General features: G+C 46.7%; 1 protein-coding gene across 3 annotated transcripts in view; it reads right to left on the reverse strand.

Moving 5' to 3' along the window:
* The window catches only part of Uck (Uridine-cytidine kinase), a 223,186-nt gene that overhangs the window by 74,051 nt on the left and 123,362 nt on the right, over positions 1-25,773 (reverse strand). The window contains exon 5 of one of the 3 annotated variants that reach the window (XM_075678487.1): positions 19,302-19,480. The exons of the other annotated variants lie outside the window; for them this stretch is intronic. Within the exon in view, the coding sequence (XP_075534602.1) occupies positions 19,317-19,480 (164 nt within the window). The 3' untranslated portion in view covers positions 19,302-19,316. Of the gene's footprint in view, positions 1-19,301; positions 19,481-25,773 lie in introns of those variants that run through there. 3 annotated transcript variants of the gene reach the window in all.

Raw genomic sequence — 25,773 nt, forward strand, 5'->3', positions numbered from 1 at the left:
TCAAGAAGATATTCTTAGGTGCTTGATGGAGAAAGCTACAGCAAAAGAACTGAGAGTAAGCAGCGGACAAGAACTGTTAATTTTCAAAGTACAGCTGCAACCTTTTGCCTATTTTGCCAGAAGACGACTCATTTTACTGATGATTGTAGGAAAACGATGCCTTATGAAGACAAGAAAATGAAGCTCAAAGAGGCAAACAGATGTTTCCGCTGTACCAGGCCTCGCCATACTGCTAAAATATGTAAGGCAAACATTAGGTGCAAGATGTGTAAAAAATGGCACGCGACGTCTATGTGCCGAAGCAAAGAACTGACAGCACAGTGTACAGCATCTACTCCTGGTGAAATTGAAAATCAGGAAGAGAAAACATGTACTTGCCAGTTTATGAACCTCCCATCAAGTATTTTTCTGCGGACTGCAGTTGCATTAGCAGAAAGTAGAAGGCAGTCATGTTATTGCCGTGTTCTGCTGGACACTGGCAGCCAAAGATCATTCATACTGAAAAGCCTATCTGAGAAACTTGGCTGTAAATTTAAAGGAAGACTCACAATAGGCTCATTCGAAGGAGGTCAAAATGAAAGAGTCATGAATTCGGTTGAAGTTAAACTGAAGAGTGCCTACAGTAGTGAAGTGTTATTGGAAGCACTGGAGATAGACATAACTTCAAAAGAAAGATTACTGTTCCTGCCTATATCACTACTATAGAAGTGTGAAGACGACGGATTCAAGCTGGCTGACAGTTTATGTAGAAGCACATCATGCATGGAAATTGGACTACTTATTGGATCAGACCAGTACTGGCAAGTAATGAAAGGTTGGATCCGAAGACTAGAAGAAAGGTTGACAGCAGCAGAAACAATATTCGGCTGGACAGTGCAAGGTCAAGCTAAGATATCAGCAACAATAATGGAAAAGTCAACCGTAATGGTACTTAACGTCAACGTGGATAACTCTGAAATACAGACAGAACTCAGACATTTCTGGGATATTGAAACTCAAGGCATAAACTGTCCTGAGAAAGAAACCAAGAGGGAAGAGGAGTTATTCAGCAGTTCAAGAGGAACTTAAAATTTGAAGAGAAGCGATATTCTGTCAGACTTCCATGGAAAGAAAACGTGGAATCTATTGAAAAAACAGTTATTCTTGAAGACTGGTGATGATGGGTGGATCTGTCGTGAGTCCCGTCTAATGTCTTTGAAAGCTCTCTTGGCCGAATGCGCCATCCTCCATTCCACCGAGGTATTGTAGAAAAGCCTATCATTCATGCAGCTGAAGGTATGGAAAAAGACGAGGTATCCAATGTCACATTGATCATCAATCCAGCACCATCAAACATTACTCAAGTAATCCAGCAACCTTCAATAGAACAACCAAAAACCAAAGTCTTGAATCTCCTTGTGACTGCACTCGGTATCGATGATGACGACTCCCATCAGGACGACATCACGGGACAGGAGGTGTCGTCGACGAACACTCCGTCATTTGGCAAAGTGGACACCATGTATGAGGACACGTCCAGCATGCTCGCGCTATCTAAGTACACCGAATCACCAGGGCCCCAAACAGTAGTTGAAATAGTCCAGGACTGTTTCCAAGTCATGGATGACGTAATTAAAACCAAAGTATGCTCGACACAGTCTAGGTACACCGAGGTACAAGGAGCTGAAACTATGCAAAAAAGAAGTGAGGCGTGCAGACAGGACACAAGAGTAGAGAAGTGGACAACACGAACGCCGACTATCAACTGAAGGGGCACTGAGGCAAAAAAAGAAAGAAGACACAAAACTCATCTGCGCATGCTCAGGAATGGTAACACCACGTGTCAGTCGGGTACAGGTGGCGGTCGACGTGAGAGATAACTGTTAAGGCACTTAATCTCTTCCTTATGTAAAGTAATCGAAGGCTGACTCACGCATGCACTTCCACCATTATAGATATGCCATGCCTCTACCATAAGACGCGTATCGTCATTCTTATGCCTGTACAATACCGCGCATTCATCTAACTCTGGCGTGCAGTTACAATCTCGGCAATGTAGCGAAAGATTAGAAGGCGATCCAGCGGTTAACAACCTTTTATGTTCCATTAACCTCTGATTGATACACTGTCCCGTTTGCCCTACGTAGGAGTGGCCACAGCTAACGGGAATTTTATAAACCACACCCATACGACAGTCAGTAAAACTGTTGTTCTTATTGTGCTTCACTGGACAAATATCTGTTCGTTTCTTGCCTTTTACCCGCTCCTTTTTTCTCGGTATGGCAGCGCATATCTTACCTAGCTTATTGGGAGCAGTGAAAGCAACATTAACATCATATCTACTTGCAACTTTTTTAAGCCTGTGCGACACTGAATGAATATACGGATCTGGTGAGGGAAGACTTAAGGCACGACATGGCAATTCCGTTTTTTACTACTTTGGAAAGCTTGGATTGAAAGCTTAGCAACGGCTTTGAAGATCTTGGGGAGTACTGCCAACAAACATGATTTTGTTCGAAAACCAAGGAAATGTCAACTGAATTACGCATCGCTGAGGAAATTCCTTGGTAAACTTTAATCCTCCTCCATAAAGTTTAAATTGCTCACTTACTGAGGTAGCAGCGGAATCGAATTCTTCCCTATTGCAGAAAATCAGGTAATGATCAATGTAACGAAATATCTTGATAACGCTATCACCTAAGGCTTTCTCTAAGCAGTTGTCAACCTTACTTAGGTAAATATTGCTAAGAATAGGGGCAACCTTTGAGCCAATACAAATGCCTGATTTCTGCAGAAAAATGTCATCTCTCCACCCAATCAGCATCGATTTTAAGTACATTGAAAGAATTTCTAGAAAAGCTCCCGTGGAAACACCGCATCTGTCAATAAAAGCCAACTCTTGCACTTGTTCTTTAATGCACTCATTTACGGAATTTAGCAACCCGTCATGCTGCAAAGAATAATATAGGTCTTCGATATTGATACTAAAAGCTGTACAATCACCAGGATTTTCCTCTCTCAAATACTGAACTAGTGCCTGAGAATTACGTAAGCAAAAGGGGTCTCAAGAAAGTTTTTTCAGACCGTTTTTTCAGACAATCAGGCGTTTACCCTGACTGTTTACAAGAACTTAACAATGGTCAATGAAATCATTAACAAATGTCGCCGCTTTGAAGACGCGAAGAGTCGCCGCATAGTTCAACAGTTTACGCGTCTACCTAATACCGCAGATTCATCGACGTGCGAAGACGTTTGTCCACCGCGTGAGCCCACCTCCTGCAAGAACGTCGTACGTATCGTTCGGCGAGAAATCGAAGCAGCATCTCCTGCCACGCCAGTTACGCAGTGCTTTGACGATTCCCGGCCGCTTGTGTCTCTCATTCAGTCGGTAATTCGCCAAGAACTTGCCAATGTGGGCCTTCCGTCCATCTGCTCCGCCAGCCGTCCTGACTTTGCTTCGTCTGCTGCCTCTGCCCCTGTTCACCGGAGCCAATACGGTCCATATTCGAGCTATCGCAACCCGGCCGAATGGCATGCACGTGACAATAGACCCATCTGCTTTTACTGTGGACGTGTGGGCCACATCTTTTGCCACTGTCGAAGTTCCTGGCTAGCCCACTCTCAACCAAGCTTTCCCGCCTACTGCTGCTCCCCACTGAATCCTCGCCTGCCATCACTCTCCACCGAGGTTGAAGACGCTCCTGACAATGCTCGAGCCACCGCGACCAGCCGCTCGCCATCACCACATAGTCGCCGCTCCCGATCGCCCCAGCGGCTTCACTCTCCATCCCCAGCTTACCGTCGCCGCTCTCCGACGGGAAACTAACTGGGGCAGCTCCTAAAGGTGACGCTGCTCTAGAACTCCGGCCTGAAATTCCTCTGCTGACCCTGCCTACTAATTGGAACCTTCTCGACGTGGACGTGGATGGTTTGCCCGTTACAGCACTCATGGACACTGGAGCCCAAATTTCCATCATGAGTGCGGAGCTTCGAACGTGCTTGAAGAAAGTACTGACTCCTGCTCCGACTCGAATGCTCCAGGTCATCGACGGTAGAACTCCGGCTGTGCTTGGAATGTGTACTGCTCGTGTCAGTGTCGCCGGTCGCCACACGTCCGTTTTGTTTAGTGTGCTCGAACGTTGCCCTCACAATGTTATCCTCGGACTCGACTTTTTGGCCGCCTATTCTGCTCTGATTGACTGTTCCGCCGGCATTGTACAACTTGACCTACCACTACCTGTCCCCATTGACCTTCCTGCTCAAGCTCCAACTCAGCTTTGTTCCGCGGATTTTATACGCCTGCCATCTCTTGCAGCAACCTGCATCCCTGTCTTAGCCTGCCCACCTGTACCTGACGGAGACAATGTCCTTATTCCCGCGACTTCAGTCCTGCTTTCTCACAATGTCTCCTTCCCACACACTATCGTTTCTATTGCAGACAATCAGACATGTCTTCCCATCCTAAATGTCGGACAGTGCCCACAAGTACTTCCTCAAGGCATGTCTCTAGCCACGTTGTCTCCAACACACGAGTGCCACATTTCCGCTCTATCTGTGGCGCCGTCTTCAACCAATGCTCATTCTGCGCCTTCTGCATCAGCCCCGACCGACGACTTTACAAAGACGATTGCACCGGACCTCTCAACCCAACAACCCGCATAACTCCGTGGCCTCCTCGAGTCCTACTCCGACATTTTCGACTTGAACGATCGCCCTATGTGTCAAACTACGGTCGTGAAGCATCGTATAAATACCGGCGATGCAGCACCTGTTCACCAACACCCATACCGGGTGTCGCCTTCTGAGCGACAAGTTATCCAGAGCGAGGTTGACAAGATGCTTGCCAAAGGGATTATTGAACACTCTTCCAGCCCGTGGGCGTCTCCTGTTGTTCTCGTCAAAAAGAAGGATAACAGCTGGCGATTCTGCATTGACTATCATCATCTAAACATGATCACCAAGAAAGATGTATATCCACTTCCCCGCATTGATGATGCTCTGGATTGTCTCCACGGTGCCACTTATTTTTCATCTATAGACCTTTGCTCTGGATATTGGCAAATTGCCGTGGATGAAATGGACCGTGAAAAGACCGCATTCGTCACACCAGACGGCCTACATCAGTTCCGGGTAATGCCTTTTGGCTTGTGCCTCAAGGCTGGCACATTCACGTGAGCACTGCAGTGATCGACAAGGAACAACACCTTGCAGTTCAAAGCAGCAAACTTGTGGTTCAATTTGCTTATCCAGCTCTTGAAGATTTCGGCCGTCATCCACGCTTTTTTGTTCGCCTCATAGTCCACAGGCAGCGTCTTCACGCCTTTAAAACATCTCGGCTTCGCGGCTTTCCCGGTCACAAGTAACCGACATCGTTCCGTGCCAGTCATGTTTGCCGCGATCAGCACCGACACTCTTTCCTTGCTGCGTTTGCCCCCAGCACAGTCGTCGTCCTTGAATCGTCCGCAATTGAACACTCACAAAAGGAAGACACATAAAGACAACACAGACTGTGTTGTCTTTATGTGTCTTCCTTTTGTGAGTGTTCAATAGCGGCAAAAACATGTCTTATAGATAAGCTCTTTGTGGCACGCAATTTGCTTGCTACCGAAATGTCATCATGACGCAGTTGCCTTTTTCATCTTTGGGCAGCTAAAGCCTACAGGTTAGTGTATTCACTTGATTCATGCTGTTCAATGCTCCGCAAAATTAATCTTTTATCATTTCTGCTACTTACTGTAGGAGACTGACCGGTAGCATACATTAGCGGTAGCATACATACAGACCGGTAGCGACGCGAATAATGTAGAACTTTGTGGAAGGCACGTGGGTCCCAGCGATTACTCTGGAACAAAGTCGACACGCTTGACGCGCTGATCAGATTTTCGACGATCGCCGACTGTGTTCATGACACGCTGGAACATTGCAGGCACCGAGCACAGTCTGAATGGCATGACATTGAACTCGTAGGGGTCTGGCATGATGAAGGAGGTCTTTTCGCAATCTCTCTCGTCAACTTCTATTTGCCAGTAGCTAGACTTGAGGTCCATCAACGAGAAGTATTTAGCGTTGCAGAGACGATCCAATGCATCATCTATCCCTGGGAGGGGGTATACGTCCTTCTTCGCGATCTTGTTTAGTCGACGATAATCGACGCAGAAACTTAGGCTTCCGTCTTTTTTCTTTGCTAAGACAATAGGAGATGCCCACGGGCTTTTCGACAGCTGGATGATGTCGTCGCGCAGCATTTCGTCAACTTGTTTTATAGCTTGCGTTCTCACGCCGAAACTCGGTAAGGGCTCTGACGGAATGGTCGAGCACACTCTTCGGTTATTATGCAATGCTTTGCAACTGGTGTTTGTCAAATCCTCGATGACGTCGAAAAGCAGTCTTTGTATCGTAGGAGAAGACTTCTGATCTGTTGCTGCTTACTCATAGGAAGACTTGGATTCACGTTGAAGTCTGGTTCGGGGAATATGCTCATCGGGGGAGATGCGGCAGAATCCGAGAGGACAAAGGCATTGCTGGTTTCCACAATTTCTTCGATGTACGCGATTGTTGTGCCCTTGTTGATGTGCTTGAACTCTTGGCTGAAGTTGGTTAGCATAACTTCCGCTTGCCCTCCTTGGAGTCTAGCGATCCCTCTTGAAATTTCACGGTCGAGCAGTAGATGTTGGTTGCCCTCAATGACGCCTTCTACGTTAGCGGGTGTTTCGGTGCCGACAGAAGTAATAATGCTGGAGCACGGCGGGATGCTCAATTGATCTTCGAGCACACTCAAGGCGTGGTGACTACGAGGCCTCTCCAGTGGTATCGCTTGATCTTCTGACAGCATTATCGATTTTGACTTCAGGTCTATGATTGCGCCGTGTTGGTTCAGGAAGTCCATGCTGAGAATGACGTCTCGTGAACACTGTTGGAGGATAACGAAGGTGGCAGGGTAAGTCCGGTCATGAACGGTAATTCTTGCCGCGCAGATTCCAGTCGGGGTAATGAGGTATCCTCCGGCGGTCCGAATTTGGGGCCTTCCCATGCAGTGTTAACTTTCTTCAACTGGGCGGCGATGTGTCCACTCATGACGGAGTAATCGGCCCCTGTATCGACTAAGGCGGTGACTGTGTGGCCGTCGAGGAGCACGTCGAGGTCGGTGCTTCTTTGTCTGGCATTACAGTTCGGTTTTGGCGTCGGACCACGGCTGCGACGCGTTGACCAGTGGCTAGTCTGTGATGTCATCAGGTCGTCTTTCGTCGTTGTATTCTGTGCTTCCAGACTTCATTGAGACGGCGGCGTGTCGTTACATCATTGAGGTAGTTTCTTCGGCGCCTTCATCAGTTCAACGAACAGCAACCGCACCTCAATCGGTTGCTGCTTTTAGTTTTCCGGATATGGGCTTGCAGAGCGGCCCCGGGCTGGGCCAGTGTATGGTCGGTGCTGCCGCGACAGGTAGCGGCCTGGTGACGGCGAACGGGCTGGTCGTCGAGGGCTGCACTGAGTAGCGGCGAGGTAGTCGGCGATGTCAGGAGGGCGTTCACCTTCCCTCGGGCGCTGTGCGTTGACGGCGAAGCCTCGCAATCCCTGGTCGCGGTATGGGCATCGGCGGTACACATGGCCGGCTTCGCCGCAGTGGTAGCATAGTGGGCGGTGGCCAAGAGCGCGCCAAACATCTGTCTTCCTCGAGTAGCTGCACTGGGCGACGGGTGGGCGTGCTGGCGGCGGCGGCGGTGGTCGACAGAATTGCGGCATTACAGGGCCCTGGCGCGGTCGCGGAGGGGGACCTTGACGGCTTGCGACGGCGGCGTATGTCATCGCTTCTGGCTGGGGCTGCGGTAATTGTGGTTGCACCTCAGAAACTCTAAGCGATCGCTGCACCTCTTCTTTCACGATGGCGGCGATCGAGGCCACTTGAGGCTGCGATGAAGGCAAGACTTTGCGCAGTTCTTCGCGAAAAATGGCCCGGATGGTCTCGCGCAGATTGTCCGTGGCCAGTGATTAAATTCCTTCGTAGTTGGTAGAGTTCGTACGGCGGTTGAATTGCCGGTTCACCATTTCGAGTGTCTTCTCGATGCTAGTGTCCTCGCGAAGGGACTCTCCTACGGTCTTCAGTGGGCTTCGTATCATTGAGCCGAAAAGTTCTTCCATCACACCACGCATGAGTAAGCGGACTTTCTTCTACCTGGGCATCTCCGGGTCGGCGTGGCGGAACAGACGGCTCATTTCTTCCGTGAAGATGGCAACGTTCTCGTTAGGTAGCTGCCCTCGGGAGTCCAGCATAGCTTCAGCCCTTTCCTTGCGCACAACGCTCATAAAGGTGCGCAGGAAGCCGCTATGCAACAGGTCCCATGTTGTCATCATCGACTCCCGGTTCTCAAACCACGTTCTGGCGGCATCTTCTAAGGCGAAGTATACATGCCGCAGATTGTTGTCGGAGTCCCAGCTGTTGAAAGTCGCAATTCGTTCGTAGGTCTCCAGCCAAGATTCCGGGTCTTCAGTAGCTGCTCCATGGAAGGTTGGCGGGTCCCGAGGTTGTTGCAGGATAACAGGGGATGCTGGGGCAGCCATTGGGGTTGTCTTGGCCACAATCTTCTTTGTCGTCTCAGGTAGAAGTCAGCGCTCTTGGGGCAGCCCTTGCAGTCGGCGGCTAGCACGCCGGTCTTGGGCGATGTTGGTTTTGTCCTCAGGCTACCCCGCACCTCCATCAGATGTCACGTGGTAGTGACGGTTGAGAAGGCAGCAAAACTGTGATTTACGAAACGAGCGTTTTATTGGGCGAACTTGTGCCCTCAAAAACAGGCTACACTCAAAGAAGAATGGTAGCGGCGAACATGATCGGCGGTCGTCGAAAATCTGATGAGCGGGTCAAGCGCATCGACTTTTATACATCAGTCGCCGAATGTTCCAGAGTAATCGCTGGGACCCGCGTGCCTTCCACAAAGTTCTACATTATTCGCATCGTGCACACATGCGATCAGATTACACAAGGTTCGGTCACAGACAGCGGATGGAAGCATCGATAACATTCCAGAAACTTCCGATACATGCAGGCGCGTCCTGCGCTGTGCGATAACATTTGTTAGGCGGTGAAACGTGTCGACCGATATAGACAAACAAATACACATGTCAATATGTCGCAGTTCCGCACAACAGGCGAAGCATCGATTGCGATAGAAAATTATTAGACAGAAATATGATGTAGTCTTAGTAGTTTTATCAGCCGTATAAGCTTGCAAAACATTTGTTTACTAACTAAATTAACAAGCACGGTGTCACACAAGCACAGGCAAACATGAACACCTCTCACTCAATGAGTGCGGACACGCGCTGTCAAAATGCTAGTGTAATGAAGAGCAGCAGCAGGGGCAAGCGAATTGTCCTTCGTGCTGCCTCTCACTTCAATGGGAACTAAGTGGCGAGAACACAGCGCACATAACACCATGAGCCCTTGGCGTGCCTAGACTCTGTACCCACCGCAGGTAGCTTTCAATATAGGGCCCGCGCGACTACACACAATTGCACCACACCCAGCTGCCACTGGAGTAGAATCCCCCACCCCTCCCTTGCCTGCGATGGAACACGGCGTGCTTCCTCCCCACCTTTTTTTGCGAGCAAGAGATTGAGTCACCATCCTTCTTGGCTCACCCTTGCACCTATAGCATACAGTGCATGGCTGCAATGTTATCACACTTGGACTTTATACGGAACATCACGGCGGCACCGATGCCAATGCGAATGACGACGGCGGAAATTCAGCTGAAGTGTCCATATAATTGCTATCGCTATAAAACTCTACTCAGCGGGCCTCACTCGAACTCACACTCACCAAAAATTCTACTCAGCATGGCTCATTTGAACTCGCCAGAATTTTACTCACGAAGCTCACTTGAATACAGACTCGCCAAAATTTTACTCATTGGGGCTCACCAAGACTAACAAAAAAGATAGGGGAGGAGGGGAGGGAGATAGCACGCACTCTTTTTTAGTTTGTCCTGAGAAAACTTTTTGTAGGATATATGCACACATTATTTGGGATGGCCTTCCTTTAAATGTAGCTAGCACACAAGCAGCACCAAATTATAGAAACAGCAGAGAGTGAAAAGCCACACAATGTTTTTATATCAAAGTGACTTTTTCAGCGACTGAGCTGTTGCGGATTATGCCTGCTTCAGGAACTTGTCTGAACAAGGTTGCTTGACGCAAGCGCCCTCCAGGTGTCTTGCACTGCCAAAACAGGGCCACACAGGTACGATGAATTTTTCTTTCTTCCTTGCATTATTTGCAATCAGAAATGAATGTATAAATGAGAGAGAAAAATTAGCAACATACAGCATTAGAGGAAATAGCTCTTTAGGAAATTTTCAACCACTTCTGACTGCCTTATCACCAAGTTGGTTGCTTGACCTCTGTGACTTGGCAGCGTCTTCAAGTTCTTAAAGTGCCATGGCTTTACAAACTTTCCAACAATGAGCACAGGCAGCCTCTCGAAACCGTCCTCGTTAACACAGAATAGTGGCGTCGCACGCTCTTTACTACGCTTGCCACCATGACAGCTGTCACCCTTAAACGCAAGGGTTTGCTTGGGCTGCATATGGTAAAAAAATACCGCTCTCAGCGGCGTTGAAAACGACGGAGGGCTTGTATGCAGCAATCATCTCCGACAGCGACTCCATGCACTCGTTCATCGTCGAAACGTCCATGGAAGTGCTTTCTCCGCAGGAGTGGCTGTACACAATCCTGTTTGGTTTTTTACAGCGATCCAGCCACCCGTTCGATGCCTGAAAGTCATCGTTGCCCAGACACAAAGCCACAAGGTCCGCCTTTTCTTTTAGAATGGCGCCGTCAACGTTGATTGCAGAGCTCCATGCTTGATGCAGCCATTTCACGATAACTTTTTCTAACTTCTCATGCTGTCCTTCTTTTGCCGCTTTCCACTTGAACCTGTACTTGTTGGCATTCTGCAATATCACCGCTTTTTTTGCCAGGATTGTCTTAAGCGAAGATTCGGGTATCCTAAGGTCCCGGGCAATGCTGGCTTCCATGGTTCAATACTGCTTTTCTGCTTCCTCAATAATAGTCAGCGTATCGCCGAGCCACGGAACTGTCCACTTTCAGGACATCATGCGTCGTGTTGCTCCACACAACTGAAAACCTCCGCTGAACACTGGTCGCTAGGATTACGACGAAGAACACGTGCAATAAACCTAGGCCTCTCCGCGCTACCTTGTCGGCGATCCGCTGCTGGGAAACTGGGAAACATGCGGAGAGATGGAGCGAGGAAAGAGACCCATGGCACTTTTCTGTTGTCCGCCGTTCCGTCCTGCGCTTCGCGAGGGTCGTCATATAACGTGGGTCAGGCGTAAAATTTCGGCGGATAACCGGGGTTTTTAATGAATTGCTTCTATGGGACTTCACCGGGACTGTGCTAATCCATTGTAAAACCCAGGTCATCGCAAAGCCGGGGGATGTATAACCGGGGTTCCACTCTATACCACTTCTAAATGAGCTGAATTGGCACTCAGGATATCTGCACAAAAACAATAAAAAAGAAACATCAGCTTTCAGTGTGCCCTTATTATCTATGAAAATGTAAGCTCCGATGAACACCAGCCTAGGGGATGTGTTCAAATATGTCTCCTTTTGCCGCTACACAGTACTGTGTCCGTTTTAACACATCTTCAGTGATTTTCTTGATGACCGACGCTGGAATTCTAAAGCAGACATCCATATCCTTGCCTTGAACTAATCTGACTTCTGTCTCGATCGTGTAAGCATGATCTTTCAGATAACCACAAAGAAAGAGATTGAGCAGAGAGAGGTCAGGTGACCTAGCTGGCCAATTTACAGGCCTGTGCCTCCCAATCTAATGCGCATGAAAAGTCACATCCAGCCTGTTTCGTGCTCGGTTGCTGCTGTGTGCGGATACCCCATCTTGCTGATAAGTGGAAGATGTGACATCGGTACTTCGCTGAGAAACTCATCCACCACTGCTTCAAGTATTTCGTTCACGTAACACTGTCCAGTCAGTGTGTGATCGAAAAAGATGAGACCGGTTATAGCACCGGCGTAAATTCTGAACCACACATTGAGTGACCACTGGTACTGGTGCCAATTGTGCTTTACCCAGTTTAGATTGGAGTCCCTCAAATAGTGTGTATTATGCAAATTTACCTAAGCGTTTCTGAAAAAATTGGCTTCACCTATGCACACGATGTTGCTCAAAAAGTCCGGTCACTCATCGGCTTTTGTGAGTACCCAATTCGAGAAATCTAGACAATTCTACAGGTCCCTGCCTTCTAAGCATTGGTGCTTATGGTTAAGGTGGTATGGGTGAAAGGCCGTCATTTAGAATGCTGCAAACTGACGACTTGGAAAATAGTACCTGGGCGCCCACGTCCCGCATGCTAGCACGAGAGTTTGAGGCCATAAATGCGTGCATAGGCTAGGACTCAAAGATGGAGTCCTCCGCCGCTGTTTCTTGAAGCCGCCGGTTTGTCTCAGGTTTTCATAATTTCTGATGATAGTCAATGCGTTTGGTCTACTGCCGCACTTCCATTACTGATATATATATTTGTGGCCTTCCTCTTGTTGCCATTTGTAAATCCCAAGGCAAGGAACATATTTTCCTTCTGCTCATTAGAGAAATACGTGGCAAATGAGACGAAACAAAACACACCTTTAAACCTTTGCACTGAAGTTCTCAATTCGCTTTTGTGATGACAGGTTTTGCGGCAAAAAAAAAGAAGAAAACATCCGTGCACTTTATCTATGCCAAGATAACAGAGGGTGTCTACCAAGTTGACATTTCCAAATTCCCTGAGTATTCCAGGTTTTCCCCGAGTGCTTTTGCAAAATTCCCTGAGTGAAACAGAACTTTGTTTTATGTCGAGACGGGCTCACACCATGTTGCCCAATGCTATCATTCTGAAGTAAGCATGTTAAAAAATAAAAATGACTTAGTTCAGTTCAAATTGTAAGGAGTAGCGCTTATTTTATTCAAGAAAGAAAAAAGAAGCAAGGGGCTAGTAAACTGCACAGTGAATAAAATACCTTCAAAAAGAATGGTAAAACCCACTGCAAATCGAGTTGAACATTCTCAAATACGAATAAGAAGGAGATGCATACCGAATGAAATATTTTCGAATATGAACTATTTTTATCAACTGATAACAAGCTCATTGGTATGAGGCCCGAACTTTGTCACAAATGAGATTCTCTCTCAACCGCTGGTAATTAAGTCAACCTCAACTGTCCTGACATACTCTCAGCCCCCACACAATGCCTCAGTGTTGCATTTCACTGATTTAAACATTTTATTTTGGTTTGGATGAGGGAAACCTGCATCTCAGCATCAGCCAACACTTTGTTTTTTTGAGCTCAAGCTCCTTCAAAGAGGTGGCGGCACGCTTCCTTTCCCGTTCATTTCTCAATAGGAATGAACGTAGGCCCTTTCTGTTCTTGTTGTCCTTCCGCCACCAGTTTGCCCCACGGACCATTTGAAGCATCCTCTTGGTTAGTTGTACAGTAAACGCCCAATTTTTCACACTCCCTAGGGGCAGCGAAAACGTCTGAAAAACCGGGCATTTCGAAAAAGGGATGACAGAAAATTGAATGCATGTCTTTTACTGATTTTGAGGGCTCAAAATTGCCACAGACACATCCGAAAAAGCTCTGAAGAACTGCCAGTACACTTATTAGGCATATCGGTGCTCGTACTGAGACAGGAGACGGCGGGTGCATGCGTGTATTGGGGGCGAGCTCCACCAGTGGAAAAGCTGGCGCCACCGTCGGCGTGATGTGCCATGAGAGATCACGTGGACACAGCGGCCATGTTGGCTGCTTCGGAAGCACCGAAGCGAGCTGAAAACGCAAGTTTGAAGTCCCACCTGCGCTGCGATTCTGATTAAGTGGTGATGCTTTACTGCCTTGGGTGTCTGCTTGACGACATTTGAAAGTACTATAATAGGTAGTCGCTGCCTTTGGAGGCGTGCACATGGTAGGCTGCTGCTTGGCACCGCAGTGTCGGACGTATGCAACAGAGCCCGGTGTCAGCCTTATTCACATGTAGCCTCAGGGCAAGGAGCTGCGTGAAGCTTGACTGCCGAAACAGAGCCAGCAGACAGCTGCCGGCTACAACTTTGGTGCAGCAAGCACAGACGCGAGGAAGATTTCTGCTATGGCACCGGGACTGCGCGATGTTCGGTGAGTAGCAGAAAACGCGCACCGAGACGCTCGCCCGCGCCCACTGCCTGGCTAATGTCATGACACTTTATTATGTCTATGAACTTGTTGATACTAGATTCTGGCAAGTTCACAAGGAATGGAAAGGAAGCGGTAAGAAGCGCATTAAAAAAAGGCATGGCATATGGTCATGTTTGTGTTATGAATTAATGCACTGGATTATGAAAAAGAAGCAGAGGGAAATCGCACGCTGAGAAGACGGATAAACATACAGTGCGACGCAACTTGAGAAATAATTTTGAAATGTCCAATAATTTAGAAGACAAAAATAAGATTGAATCGTCACAACAGCATATCACAGTCGCCGTAGGCGTCGAAGTTTCTATAACGAAATTATTTTTGAACAGTTCTGATAGCCTCCACACAACAATGGTTGCTAGTGTGCTGTAAAATGCACATATGCTGCAGCCTAAAGCTAACGGTACGGCACGAAAACGCGCTCCCAGCGAAAGCAAAACATTGTGCGCAGACATGCACGCAGACGCGCAGTCGGCCACTGCGAAGCCGTGCGGTTGCTGCATTGAGGCTTCATTCTGTTATGCCCCTTTCGGTTATACAGACAGCCCACTATAAGAACATATTTCACATAGCTTACTCTCACCGTTTGCCTACCTTTCATGCAAGAAGCCGGTTCGGGAGATTCCATCGCAGCGACCGCGCGCAGTGGCGTTCACCGAGTGTATTCGGTAAAGAGATAGCGTCTGTAGACAATTCTGCGCTTTCAGTTTGCCCTAGATTATTATATCGACAGTCAGAAATTTCCCTCGTTTTCAGAGTACTTATGTAAATGTCCAGGAGGGCTGCCGAGTGGTGTTTTTATTGAGCGCCGTAAGCGAAACCTGCGAAACCTATGGTGAGCACTCCTCGTGATCCCTCATACTACGCAAGGGAGGCGCTTCCGAGAGATGGCAACTCCGTAACTCCTCGCCCCCAATAATTAAGGAATACGTACTGTGTCCCGTGACAATTGCCCCTTCCCACGCTTCTTATGCTTCACCGCGTAACATTTCTGTATTGAGGCAAAGCCGACTTTCGGGACCCGGCATTATGCAACACGCCGTGCTTTCCGAGCTCTGAAGCCAAGCGCCAGGACCAGAAAGGCGGAGTCGGTGCCATTGCTGACAGCGGCGAATCCTTTCAATAAAAAAACATGGCACCAAACGGCAAGAAACTTAATAGCGAACGTCGAAACAGCTACGCCTGGCGTTTCTGCCGTGATGGCTACGGCTGCCGGCGGATCTGCGTGAGAACGCCGGTTCGAGGCGGCGAGATATTCAAAATTGAAAATGGTGGCTTTGACTTATGCCGTTTCGGACCTGCGGTCACTGCAAAAAGTCCGGACAATCGGACAGCGAAAGGTTCTTGCGTCCAAAACCCAGACGTTCTTATACATTGACCCTATGGTATGGTGGTGCCGCGAAGCCGTCGGACGTCCGGAAGTCGGTCGTTGATTGTACAATGGCAACTCCTCCAGCCGTCGACACGGCGTCAACGACGATTCGTTACGATTCCTCTCTGTTTTACTCGAGCCAGCTAGCGTTATAGCAACCTTCGTTCCCTTTCGATAAAATTGCAGCAAATTTTCCCTGATAGAAGCAAAAATTCCCTGAGTATTTACAGACTATTCAAAATCCCCCTGGTTTTCCCAATTGGTAGACACCCTGTAACAGCTATCACAGCTTTTTTCCAACTAACGCCAAATGCGACGTGTTACTTCAGCCGAGGCCGGCACATAAGGCACCAGCTCAATCACAATGTTTTTCTTTATTTCCATTATTTCGTTCTCGATAACTGAGAGGTAGCCTGTTCGAGGGCGCTGCTTTACGATACGGGTGGGAACACATTCACACGGTATTCTCTATATTTTGAGGTGTTTACTTATCAGTCTGACGAAAATTTGTACGCAATTAGTACATCACTTAAAATACCGCAGTTAGATGTCCCTTAGCTGTGCCTTCAAATGCCTCATTGACACCGTGACAGTTAGGATGGTATGTCTTGAGTTAGATAATTAATTAAAATTATGTCATTAAATCTCAGTAACAAAAAAATTACTGACAGTTACTCCACTGTACTCTAAACAATATGCACTAGGTTTTATTTGACTAATGCATTGCTCTTTTTTAAATCTTGGTGCATGGTAGTTAATCGGACACCCAGTATATATTTATGAGCTCTGCATAGAAGTGACAATGTTTCCATCGCAAATAATTGTTGTAAATTATTAGAAATGTTTTTTTTTTATGAGTCGATAGCATTGCTTACTGGAAGAAGAAACAATACTGAGACACACAACATTCATGTGCATTTCACACACCATTGATAGACTGCTGAAGGGGTCACAGAAGTCTATAGTTTTTTTTTTTTTCATGGTCAAAAAAGCACGCAAAGCAATTTGAAGCATGGTGAACATACAGCAACATATTCATTCCCTAGGCATAGGCTATCCATACCTTTAGATATAATTTTTAATTCGCTACCTCTATCTTTTCAAAAATATAATAAACTTAGTCCTGTGTGTATATTAATATATATTGCTTGTGTGCATGGTGTTTACAGTGGAAATTTAAAACAATGTTGAAGTGGGAAAATACAGGTAAGGCAGTCACCATTAGTGACTCTAATGTACGTGTCCTCCTATGGTCAGAATTTACAGAAATAAAGCAAAAGTATGAATTGAAAGCCGTGCATGTCTGCACCAACAATGATGCAGTAAGCTATTAGCCCAAGGAAAACTCCGGAGGGGGCGCGGGCCTCGGAGCTACCCCCCACCCGCCCCCCAGTCTGCACCTAGCCCGAACAAAACAAGCATAATTCTTATGCTTCTTTTGGCGCAGCCTTAGGGCAATGTTCTGCTTAAATGACATTTTAGAGCAAGAGGGCACAGAGCATTGCTCCTGGCACAATTGGCCCGATCAGCGCAGCTGTCCGACCACTGCACAGGCTATCACACACGTCCCCCGCTGTAATGCCTACGGCCGCTGTGGGTATTGGGATAAAGAAATAAAAAAATAGAAAAATTTACAAGTGGGTTCTCTGATAGAGGCTGTCATGAACAAAATATTTTTCACAAGTTTTTCCCAAGTCATTACAGAACTGAAAGGGCAAACCATTACTCCCAAATGCAGGAGCACTGATCTACTACAAGTGCTGTTTTTGTGGTACAGTAGAATTTTGTATTGGGGGAATGCAAGAAGAAAAAAAAAAGCTTGGTAAATGGAAGTAAATTTTTTCAAACTACAGGTAAACGAAACTAAAAATACCACTGAAAATGAAACTGAGTGGCCAATCTCAGTGGCATTGTGACAGGCATCACTGTTAGCAACTTTCCTTTTCGCTTTCTGGTTTTCTCTGCTGTTCTTGGCATTATCACCAAAACAGCTTTTGCTTACTTTTGTTGGTGCTATGGTAAGTGTGGCTATACCGTGGTCGTAGCTTGGCACTTGCGTATCCAGGGGGGAGGTTGGGGGGTCCACCCTCCTCTCTAAAATTTTCTGAGGACCCCCTTTCCCCTCTTTCCCACGGAACAGGAAGTTTCAGAAAGTGGGCTCCGAAAGAGCGACATGGATGAAAGGGAAAGCTTGAATGTGAAAGCAAGGCGAGGGCTAGTGGCGGTCCGGAGGGGGTGTCATGGAGGCGATCCCCTCTCCCATGCACAGAACATTGCGGCCCCACTCCTGGCGTGCCTCTACCTCATTCCGGATTGTGTTAACCATAACTGCTGATGGGGGTTAAAAATTGACCTGACCACGTGACTCGCCACGTGCCCGGCTAAGAGAAGTACCGTGCTCCCCTAGTCAGTGCGAGCTTGGCCATGGATGAGAGCGAGACCGGGTCGTCTTCTCACATATGCATTGTGTGGGAGCAAAAGGCTTTGAGCCGTCATCGCCAAGCGGCGTCAGACCACTTTGCAGATATCTCCCAGTGAGCTGCTTCACTGGAGAGGGTCCGGAATGCAACAGGCGTCACATCATCGATATCAATGTAGCGACCGCGTTTGCACCCTGTCCGTTCGTGTTTCGACGCTGCGCTTGTTCGCGGCATCTCTTTGCATGTCTAGCACTTGTGTTTTTCCTGTGGCACAACAGGCGTCACACCGTCGAATGATGCGTGTCTATCCAAGCCTAATCACAGTCATGTCTAGCCACCGACTTAGGCACAGCTGTCATACCTGTCTTAACGATGACTGTATACCAATAATTACAGCTAAATTAAATGTTAACCAAGTGAAACCAAGACTTAACCAAGCTTTCGCTTTGCATATCCAGGGTTAGCTGAGCTAAACCGCAGCCAATTTTTTTTCTTCTTCTTTTCCTTGTCTCTGACTTTCATAACGTTAATAAACTTGAGAAGGGCTTGCTGTTAGGCTAGTTTGTGCATGCTGTTAAAAATGAAAACAGTGCAAAAAATAAGAGAAGAAGGACCTACAGAACATTGATTTGCACACGGCAAAATATATTGAGGATGGGGATACAGGGCCAGGAAAGCTAAGCTGCCACAACAAAAAAGTGGCAGGGCAGGTAGGTGAATGGCCTCGAAATGCACACAGAAACAGAAATACGTGAATGTTATGGGGCTGCCACACCATTTAACAATCCGGTGAATGTTGATGAGTGTGGCAGGGACTAACGGAAAATAATTTGAAGAAGGGGAGGGGGGGTACGCGCATAAAAGGCGTCAAGAATGAAGTAAACAGATAATTATGGACATAAGGACAGCGTCTCGTCACTGCCCGATTGCTCAACACAGTGATCAGTCGTGGCTTTAGCTAGGCCATGACCTTATCAGCTAGGCCGTGACCAGTCGCCTAGCTGAGGCTCCCCTAACCCATCATAACATATGCTGCTTAAATGCAGTGGAGAGCCCACCCTAAACATCTCGGCAGTTTTCAGAATAGACGGGTGCAGCCCTGCTTCAAACTGTCTGCCTCATCAATCCCGAGTGTGATCAAATAACAACCTGCATCAAGTGATGACAACAAAACCATGATTGCAAGTTACTTCCAAAAATCTCTTCAAACAATTCAGACTGCGTGCCACCAAAAGTGAGTGAAACTTGCATCATATGATGCTATCGAAGTTCTAGCACAAAGCTCCATTCCTTTATTTTTAAATCAAGAATAATATAGCAAGCCCACAACACCGAAAGTGATAGGCGACTTGCAGAATAGTGCTCGCCCTCTTCCGTACGTAGCCCTGGCCGTACCACTCACAAGATCTGGCTGGAAAACAACGGTTACCTCCACTGTTACCTGGGCTGCAACGAGTCTGGCCTGCAAACAAGAAGACATATGATAGTACGCCGTCTTCATTTTGTTTGGCTCTGTTTTAGTGCTGTTCGTTTTTCCGAGTCATGTGAAAGCTAGGCCATCGACATACGTTACATAAATGCATCAATTTGTAAATGAAATTTGAGTTTTTTTTAATATCGTCATTTACAAAAATAGCCCAAGGATGATAGCATAATTTGATGCAAAATGGCTACATGCCTTAGCAATGAGAACCTTTTGTCAGAAGTTAAACAAAGCGCTATTTCGGCAATGAAAAAACATGCATTGTTGTTAAAGGAGCCCTGAACTATCCCTCGTGCTTGGTGAAATAAGATAGTCCGCAGGTAGCATACCCTGCTGTGAACCTCTCAGCCAAGCTATGCAGTCGTACGTGATGTGTGGAGCTCGCAAGTGGCTCGCGAAGTCATCTTTCTCTCAAAGACTCTCTTTTCAACAGAAGGCCAGGTCCTCACTCTCTTCTAGACGCACTATTCCATCATTGGATGCACTATTTGGTCATTCCCTTAGATGGCTGCTACTGACCGATAGCTGAAATCAAGCTATGGTCGGCTACATGGCATAGATACCATGGCCGCCACAGGGTGCCAACACGATTCCACTGGCTAAATGCGCTGCGGCTCCCTGAGGACAACCGCGTTTGGCTATATTTTGCGCATCATAGGTGACAAAGGCGGAAGTTGTGGCGTCTATGTTAACATCTAAAATGAAATTTGAACTGTGCACTACGGTGACATTTAGAAGGCGGAACGTCGCGGTCACGCTCCACAGCACCGTAGCCTTCGCAGTGCAGGGCATAGAAGGAACAGGAGCACAGCGGAGGCCATTGTTGATTGCCAATAACTCCACCTCTGCTGAGCGCATTTAAGTACTTTTTGCAGCAAACTATTTCTGAAATAGCATATTTTCACCTAAATGCCTTTCTCCACTTCGGTAAAAAGTGGTTCAGGGCCCTTTTAAAGAATTCTTGTCTAGGGAGTGCAAGGAGTTTGTCTTTGAGTGATTTACAACTTACATATATATATATATATATATATATATATATATATATATATAGATGGAAGTTGTAAATCACTCAAAGACAAACTCCTTGCACTATATATATATATAAATAAAGAGAAAATCAAACATCCACCCATTCGTAGCAATTGCTACAAAGGAAACCCATACGGGTTCCTCGAAAGAAAAGCCTCATAGTTGAAGAAAAATTCGTCCTGGTCCGGGACTAGAACCCGGGACCACCGCCTTTCCAGGGCAGCCGCTCTACCATCTGAGCTAACCAGGCGGCTAGCCGATTGCAGGGCGAAGTCGAATATGTCGACAACACGAAGCAAAGGCAAGAGTTTGACATAGTAGTTCTGCGGAAACCCACAAGGTGGAGAGAAGTAATGAATAAAGAGAAAATCAAACATCCACCCATTCGTAGCAATTGCTACAAAGGAAACCCATACGGGTTCCTCGAAAGAAAAGCCTCATAGTTGAAGAAAAATTCGTCCTGGTCCGGGACTAGAACCCGGGACCACCGCCTTTCCGGGGCAGCCGCTCTACCATCTGAGCTAACCAGGCGGCTAGCCGATGGCAGGGCGAAGTCGAATATGTCGACAACACGAAGCAAAGGCAAGAGTTTGACATAGTAGTTCTGCGGAAACCCGCAAGGTGGAGAGAAGTAATGAATGAAGAGAAAATCAAACATCCACCCATTCGTAGCAATTGCTACAAAGGAAACCCATACGGGTTCCTCGAAAGAAAAGCCTCATAGTTGAAGAAAAATTCGTCCTGGTCCGGGACTAGAACCCGGGACCACCGCCTTTCCGGGGCAGCCGCTCTACCATCTGAGATAACCAGGCGGCTAGCCGATGGCAGGGCGAAGTCGAATATGTCGACAACACGAAGCAAAGGCAAGAGTTTGACATAGTAGTTCTGCGGAAACCCGCAAGGTGGAGAGAAGTAATGAATAAAGAGAAAATCAAACATCCACCCATTCGTAGCAATTGCTACAAAGGAAACCCATACGGGTTCCTCGAAAGAAAAGCCTCATAGTTGAAGAAAAATTCGTCCTGGTCCGGGACTAGAACCCGGGACCACCGCCTTTCCGGGGCAGCGGGTTTCCGCAGAACTACTATGTCATATATATATATATATATATTATGGGGATGCACGATTCTCATGTGTCCCCTGATACATTGTTTTCCTGCATAGCTCCTGTCTCCTATAATTCAGCTTCGCCGCATGGCTTTATGGCAGCAGTCGTCGGTGTGCTTGCAGGGTAGTACGAGAGATCGTACGAGTGTTGCGCTGCTAGTGCCACCTAACGGTGGGGTCAGTCGGGTACAACTGGGAGGACGCTCTTCCTCTTTGGCTCGGGATCGGCAAGTGGTGCGGATGTTCTGCGCGTGAGCTGATCCATGCTTCTGCAAGACTGTCTCGCGAGGCCTACCCCGGAATGGACGAACACGATCGTTCGAATGCACCACCGTTTGCGTGACCATACGCACGAACGACCAGGCGTTAGTGTCCAGCATAGAGCGAACATATTCGCTTGCTATGCGGTCGCAGTGAGTCGGACTTCTGCGATTTGTCGCATGCCCATCGACATGTTTTGTGGATAGCAACTTGGCTAGTAGGCATTAGTGCCTGCCGGGAGGGAGACGTCATCGACAGGACGGCTATAAAGGAGCCTACAACGGAAGCAATCCCATACTCGCTCAGCAGCAGCGACCACAATGCGCCGATCCTCAGCTAAGTCATTGACACGCTGTGCAGGAACTGCTTCAATTCTGTACAAGCGGCACCATATCAGCTGAAACGCACACTGCCTGCCGGGAGCAAGACGTCATCGACAGGGCAGCTATAAAAGAAGCCTACGACGGAAGCAAGCCCATACTCGCTCAGCAGCAGCGACCACAATGACGCCGATCTTCTGCTAATTTACTGGCACACTGTGCAGGTTGGTCAATCCTTTTCAGTTAATCTCGCCTCTTCGCCTAAATCAAGTGTGCTTGCGGCTGCTGCTGTTGACTGCTACCCAGTGGATGAGCTAACATTACTCTTCCGTGTCTGTTGAGAATGTCTGCTAAATGTCTTGCATGCCACGAAAAACTTACCGACGATGAAGTATACCTGTCATGCGTGGAGCGTGATTTTAATTATCACATAGGAACATGCTCAGGTGTTAGTGAAGCTAACTACAAAAAAAAAAAAAAAATCGGAGATTGCAAGGAAATCATGGAAGTGCGCTACCTGCACCACTGCGATTGCTCGAAGTGGACAGGGCACTGCAAAACAAAAGGAAGCTAGCCTTGACCTGGCAAAAGAAATTTCTGACATACAGAGAAAGCTTACTGTAGTACTGGAAATGAAGGCAAGAGTAGTCAACATAGACGCTATCATGACAACAGTTAGCTGCATTGAAACCTCTGTAAAAACTGTCAGAAAAATACGATGATGTCCTCAAACGGATGGAATCCCAAAGTGCAGATATAGATAACCTAAAAAAATTCGTTGAAAAACTTGAAAAGAAAGTTGACGAAGAGGAAATAAAGAAATTGAGGCAGGAAATAAACAGTCTCGAACAGTACAGTAGACGACAAAACATTGAAATCCATGGGCTGCCTCAGCACACCGATGAGAAGCGCGTCTGGAGAAAATCAACCTCCTGGCGTATGAACTTAAGATTGCTCGACTTTGCGAGGCTGATGCCAAGGCAGTGCATAGACTTCCGCTAAGGGGCAGAAAAGACACAACGAACAGGATTGCCCCTGTGCTAGTCCGTTTTTCCTCGCGTGTGACCAGGGATAAGTGGCTAAGCAAGAAGAATGAACTGAAGAACAAAGAATCTAAGATATTTTTTACTGAGAACCTTATAGCTCAATATAAGGAACTGCTATGGAAAATGAAGTCAAAGGCAAAAGAAAAGGAGTACGAATTTGCTTGCGTCAAGAATGGAAAGCTGTTCGTCCCTCGCACCCCTCATAGCCGGATTAGTATCAGGATTCTTTCCATCGAGTACCTAGAAAAAATACTATAGGCATTCCAGAATGCAAAGGAGCTGCTTACCTGATGCCGTTATCCCATGGCAAACTGCATTTCCGATGGAGGCTATCACGACTTTGATTCTTTCCTCGAATGCAAGACACGTTGTGATAAGGAATTTTCTGTGTGCCACTTAAATGCGCAAAGCTTACAAAATAGAAAGGAAGCGATGGAAATTGTGGTATAGTGTCTCCCCCTGCCAGATCTCCGTGTTACCATACATTTATGTTTTGTAGTAGTCCAGCTAGATGGCGCACCCCCCTTCTGTCATGTGACGAGCTTGGACCAATCAGGAGGTGCCATCTGGAGAGTGGAGTTTTTTTTGTAATAAACGGCCGCTAGCAGGCTCAGTCCTTGTTAGGTTTTCAACAGGAGCAGTTAGCTCCGCGTCTCCCTCTCTGCGTCGGCGCTCGCCGCACGTTCGCTGGGCACGGGCCCCCGCTTGCCTGCTGCTCCCGACACAACAGAAATGTTTCTGCAATTGATCAAACATCAATTTGACTTGATGGCCTTCTCGGAAACCTGGTTCATGAATGAAGGGGATGTTATTGAATTCACAGGATAAAACATACATCTGTTTTCCATAATGGTATGCGAGCTGGAGGAATCACAGTCTATGTGAAGGAACACTTGAGCAGCAGTGCCATTTCTAACTATTGCCAAATTAGTCCTCATTATGAAACAATTATGATAAAATTCAACAGTACATTATGTGCAGTGGTATATCGACCTCCTTCAGGAACATTTTCTGTGTTTCTCGATTTTCTTGAAGCAATGCTAGAATGTTCTGTAGAACATAGTTCATCAGTTGTTGTCATCGGCGATTTTAACATAGGCACCTATGCTCCGATTTCAATAAGCAAAAGCTTATTGATATGTTTCTCTCATACGGATATGAAAATGTCATTAATGTGCCAACAAGGGTAACAAATACATCTGGAACTCTACTAGATCTTTGTTTCACGAACTGTGACCTGACCGATATAGAATCTGGCGTCTTATTAGCGGACCTGAGCGACCACTTACAAATCTTTATTTTTCGAACACACCTTGCTCAACATGCAACACGAACCTCGCACCAATCATTTAAGCACACAGTCATTAATGACGAAACAATTCAATTGTTCCAAAGGTTAACAGCAGAAACAAACTGGGATCATGTTTACCAATCAGAAGACCCGGTCGTAACATACGATTTCTTTATTGAGCAAATGACTGATATTTACAAAAAATCATTTCCAGTTAAAGAATTTAGGAAAAATAGCAAAGTTAGGAAGCCATGGATTAGTAGAACACTGTTAAAAAGAATTAAGGAACGTGATAGACTTTCTGCCCTATTTATAAAAACTAGAATTCTTAACTACCTGGGTCAATATAAGAAATTCAGAAACAAATTGGGGCACGACACTGTTGTGCGGGATGCAAGCATGGCTGGAAATAGCAGAAAGAAGCGAGTGATGCGTCCCTGAAGAACAAGCCACAACTGACTTTGTGTTCGTCCAGCCTCTACGGCTCGGTTGCGCACCCTCGCACCACTTCCCTGCACATTCCACGATATCTTACATAGTCAGAAGGGGAAAGGGTTTCTGGCTGCTGCTGTGCGACCGTGAGGCCCCCACAACATCAAAAAAGTGTGTCACACATATTATAAAAACAAGTTTCCATGCATCACTAACAACCCAAAGAAAATATGGCAAACTGCGAACTACCTCATGTCAAAGGCTCCGAAGAAAGAGCTCCAAAAATTGAGTATTGAAGCCACAATCTATACTGGAACCTCGTTAGCTAACAAGTTTAATAATTACTTTCTAAATTCAGGAGCACTTATTAGAATAACCACAGATAGTTATAGTATGGAGTGCAAATTATACATCCGCCCTGCCATTGCAGGCTCAATATATATGGCTCCCACTATGGAAGCAGAAATATGTTCACTACTGTTAAAATTAAATAACAGTAGTACTTCAGGAATCGATAATTTGAAAGCACAACCCATAAAAGCAGTTGCGCATATTATTAATCATCCATTATCACACATATGCAACTTGATCTTAAGTTCAGGTGTTTTCCCTGATAAGCTCAACATTGCAAAAGTAGCAGAAATTCATAAGGAAGGCGACAGTGATGTCTTGAGCAATTATGGACCAATTTCTATCTTGCCAGTTTTCTCGAAAATAATAGAGCAAGTTATCGATGTATGCTTTCTAAGTTAATTTCAACAAAATAATGTTATAGTAGAGCAACAG

This window comes from Dermacentor variabilis, unplaced genomic scaffold, assembly GCF_050947875.1.
Source record: "Dermacentor variabilis isolate Ectoservices unplaced genomic scaffold, ASM5094787v1 scaffold_23, whole genome shotgun sequence".
In the NCBI taxonomy this organism is placed as follows: domain Eukaryota; kingdom Metazoa; phylum Arthropoda; class Arachnida; order Ixodida; family Ixodidae; genus Dermacentor; species Dermacentor variabilis.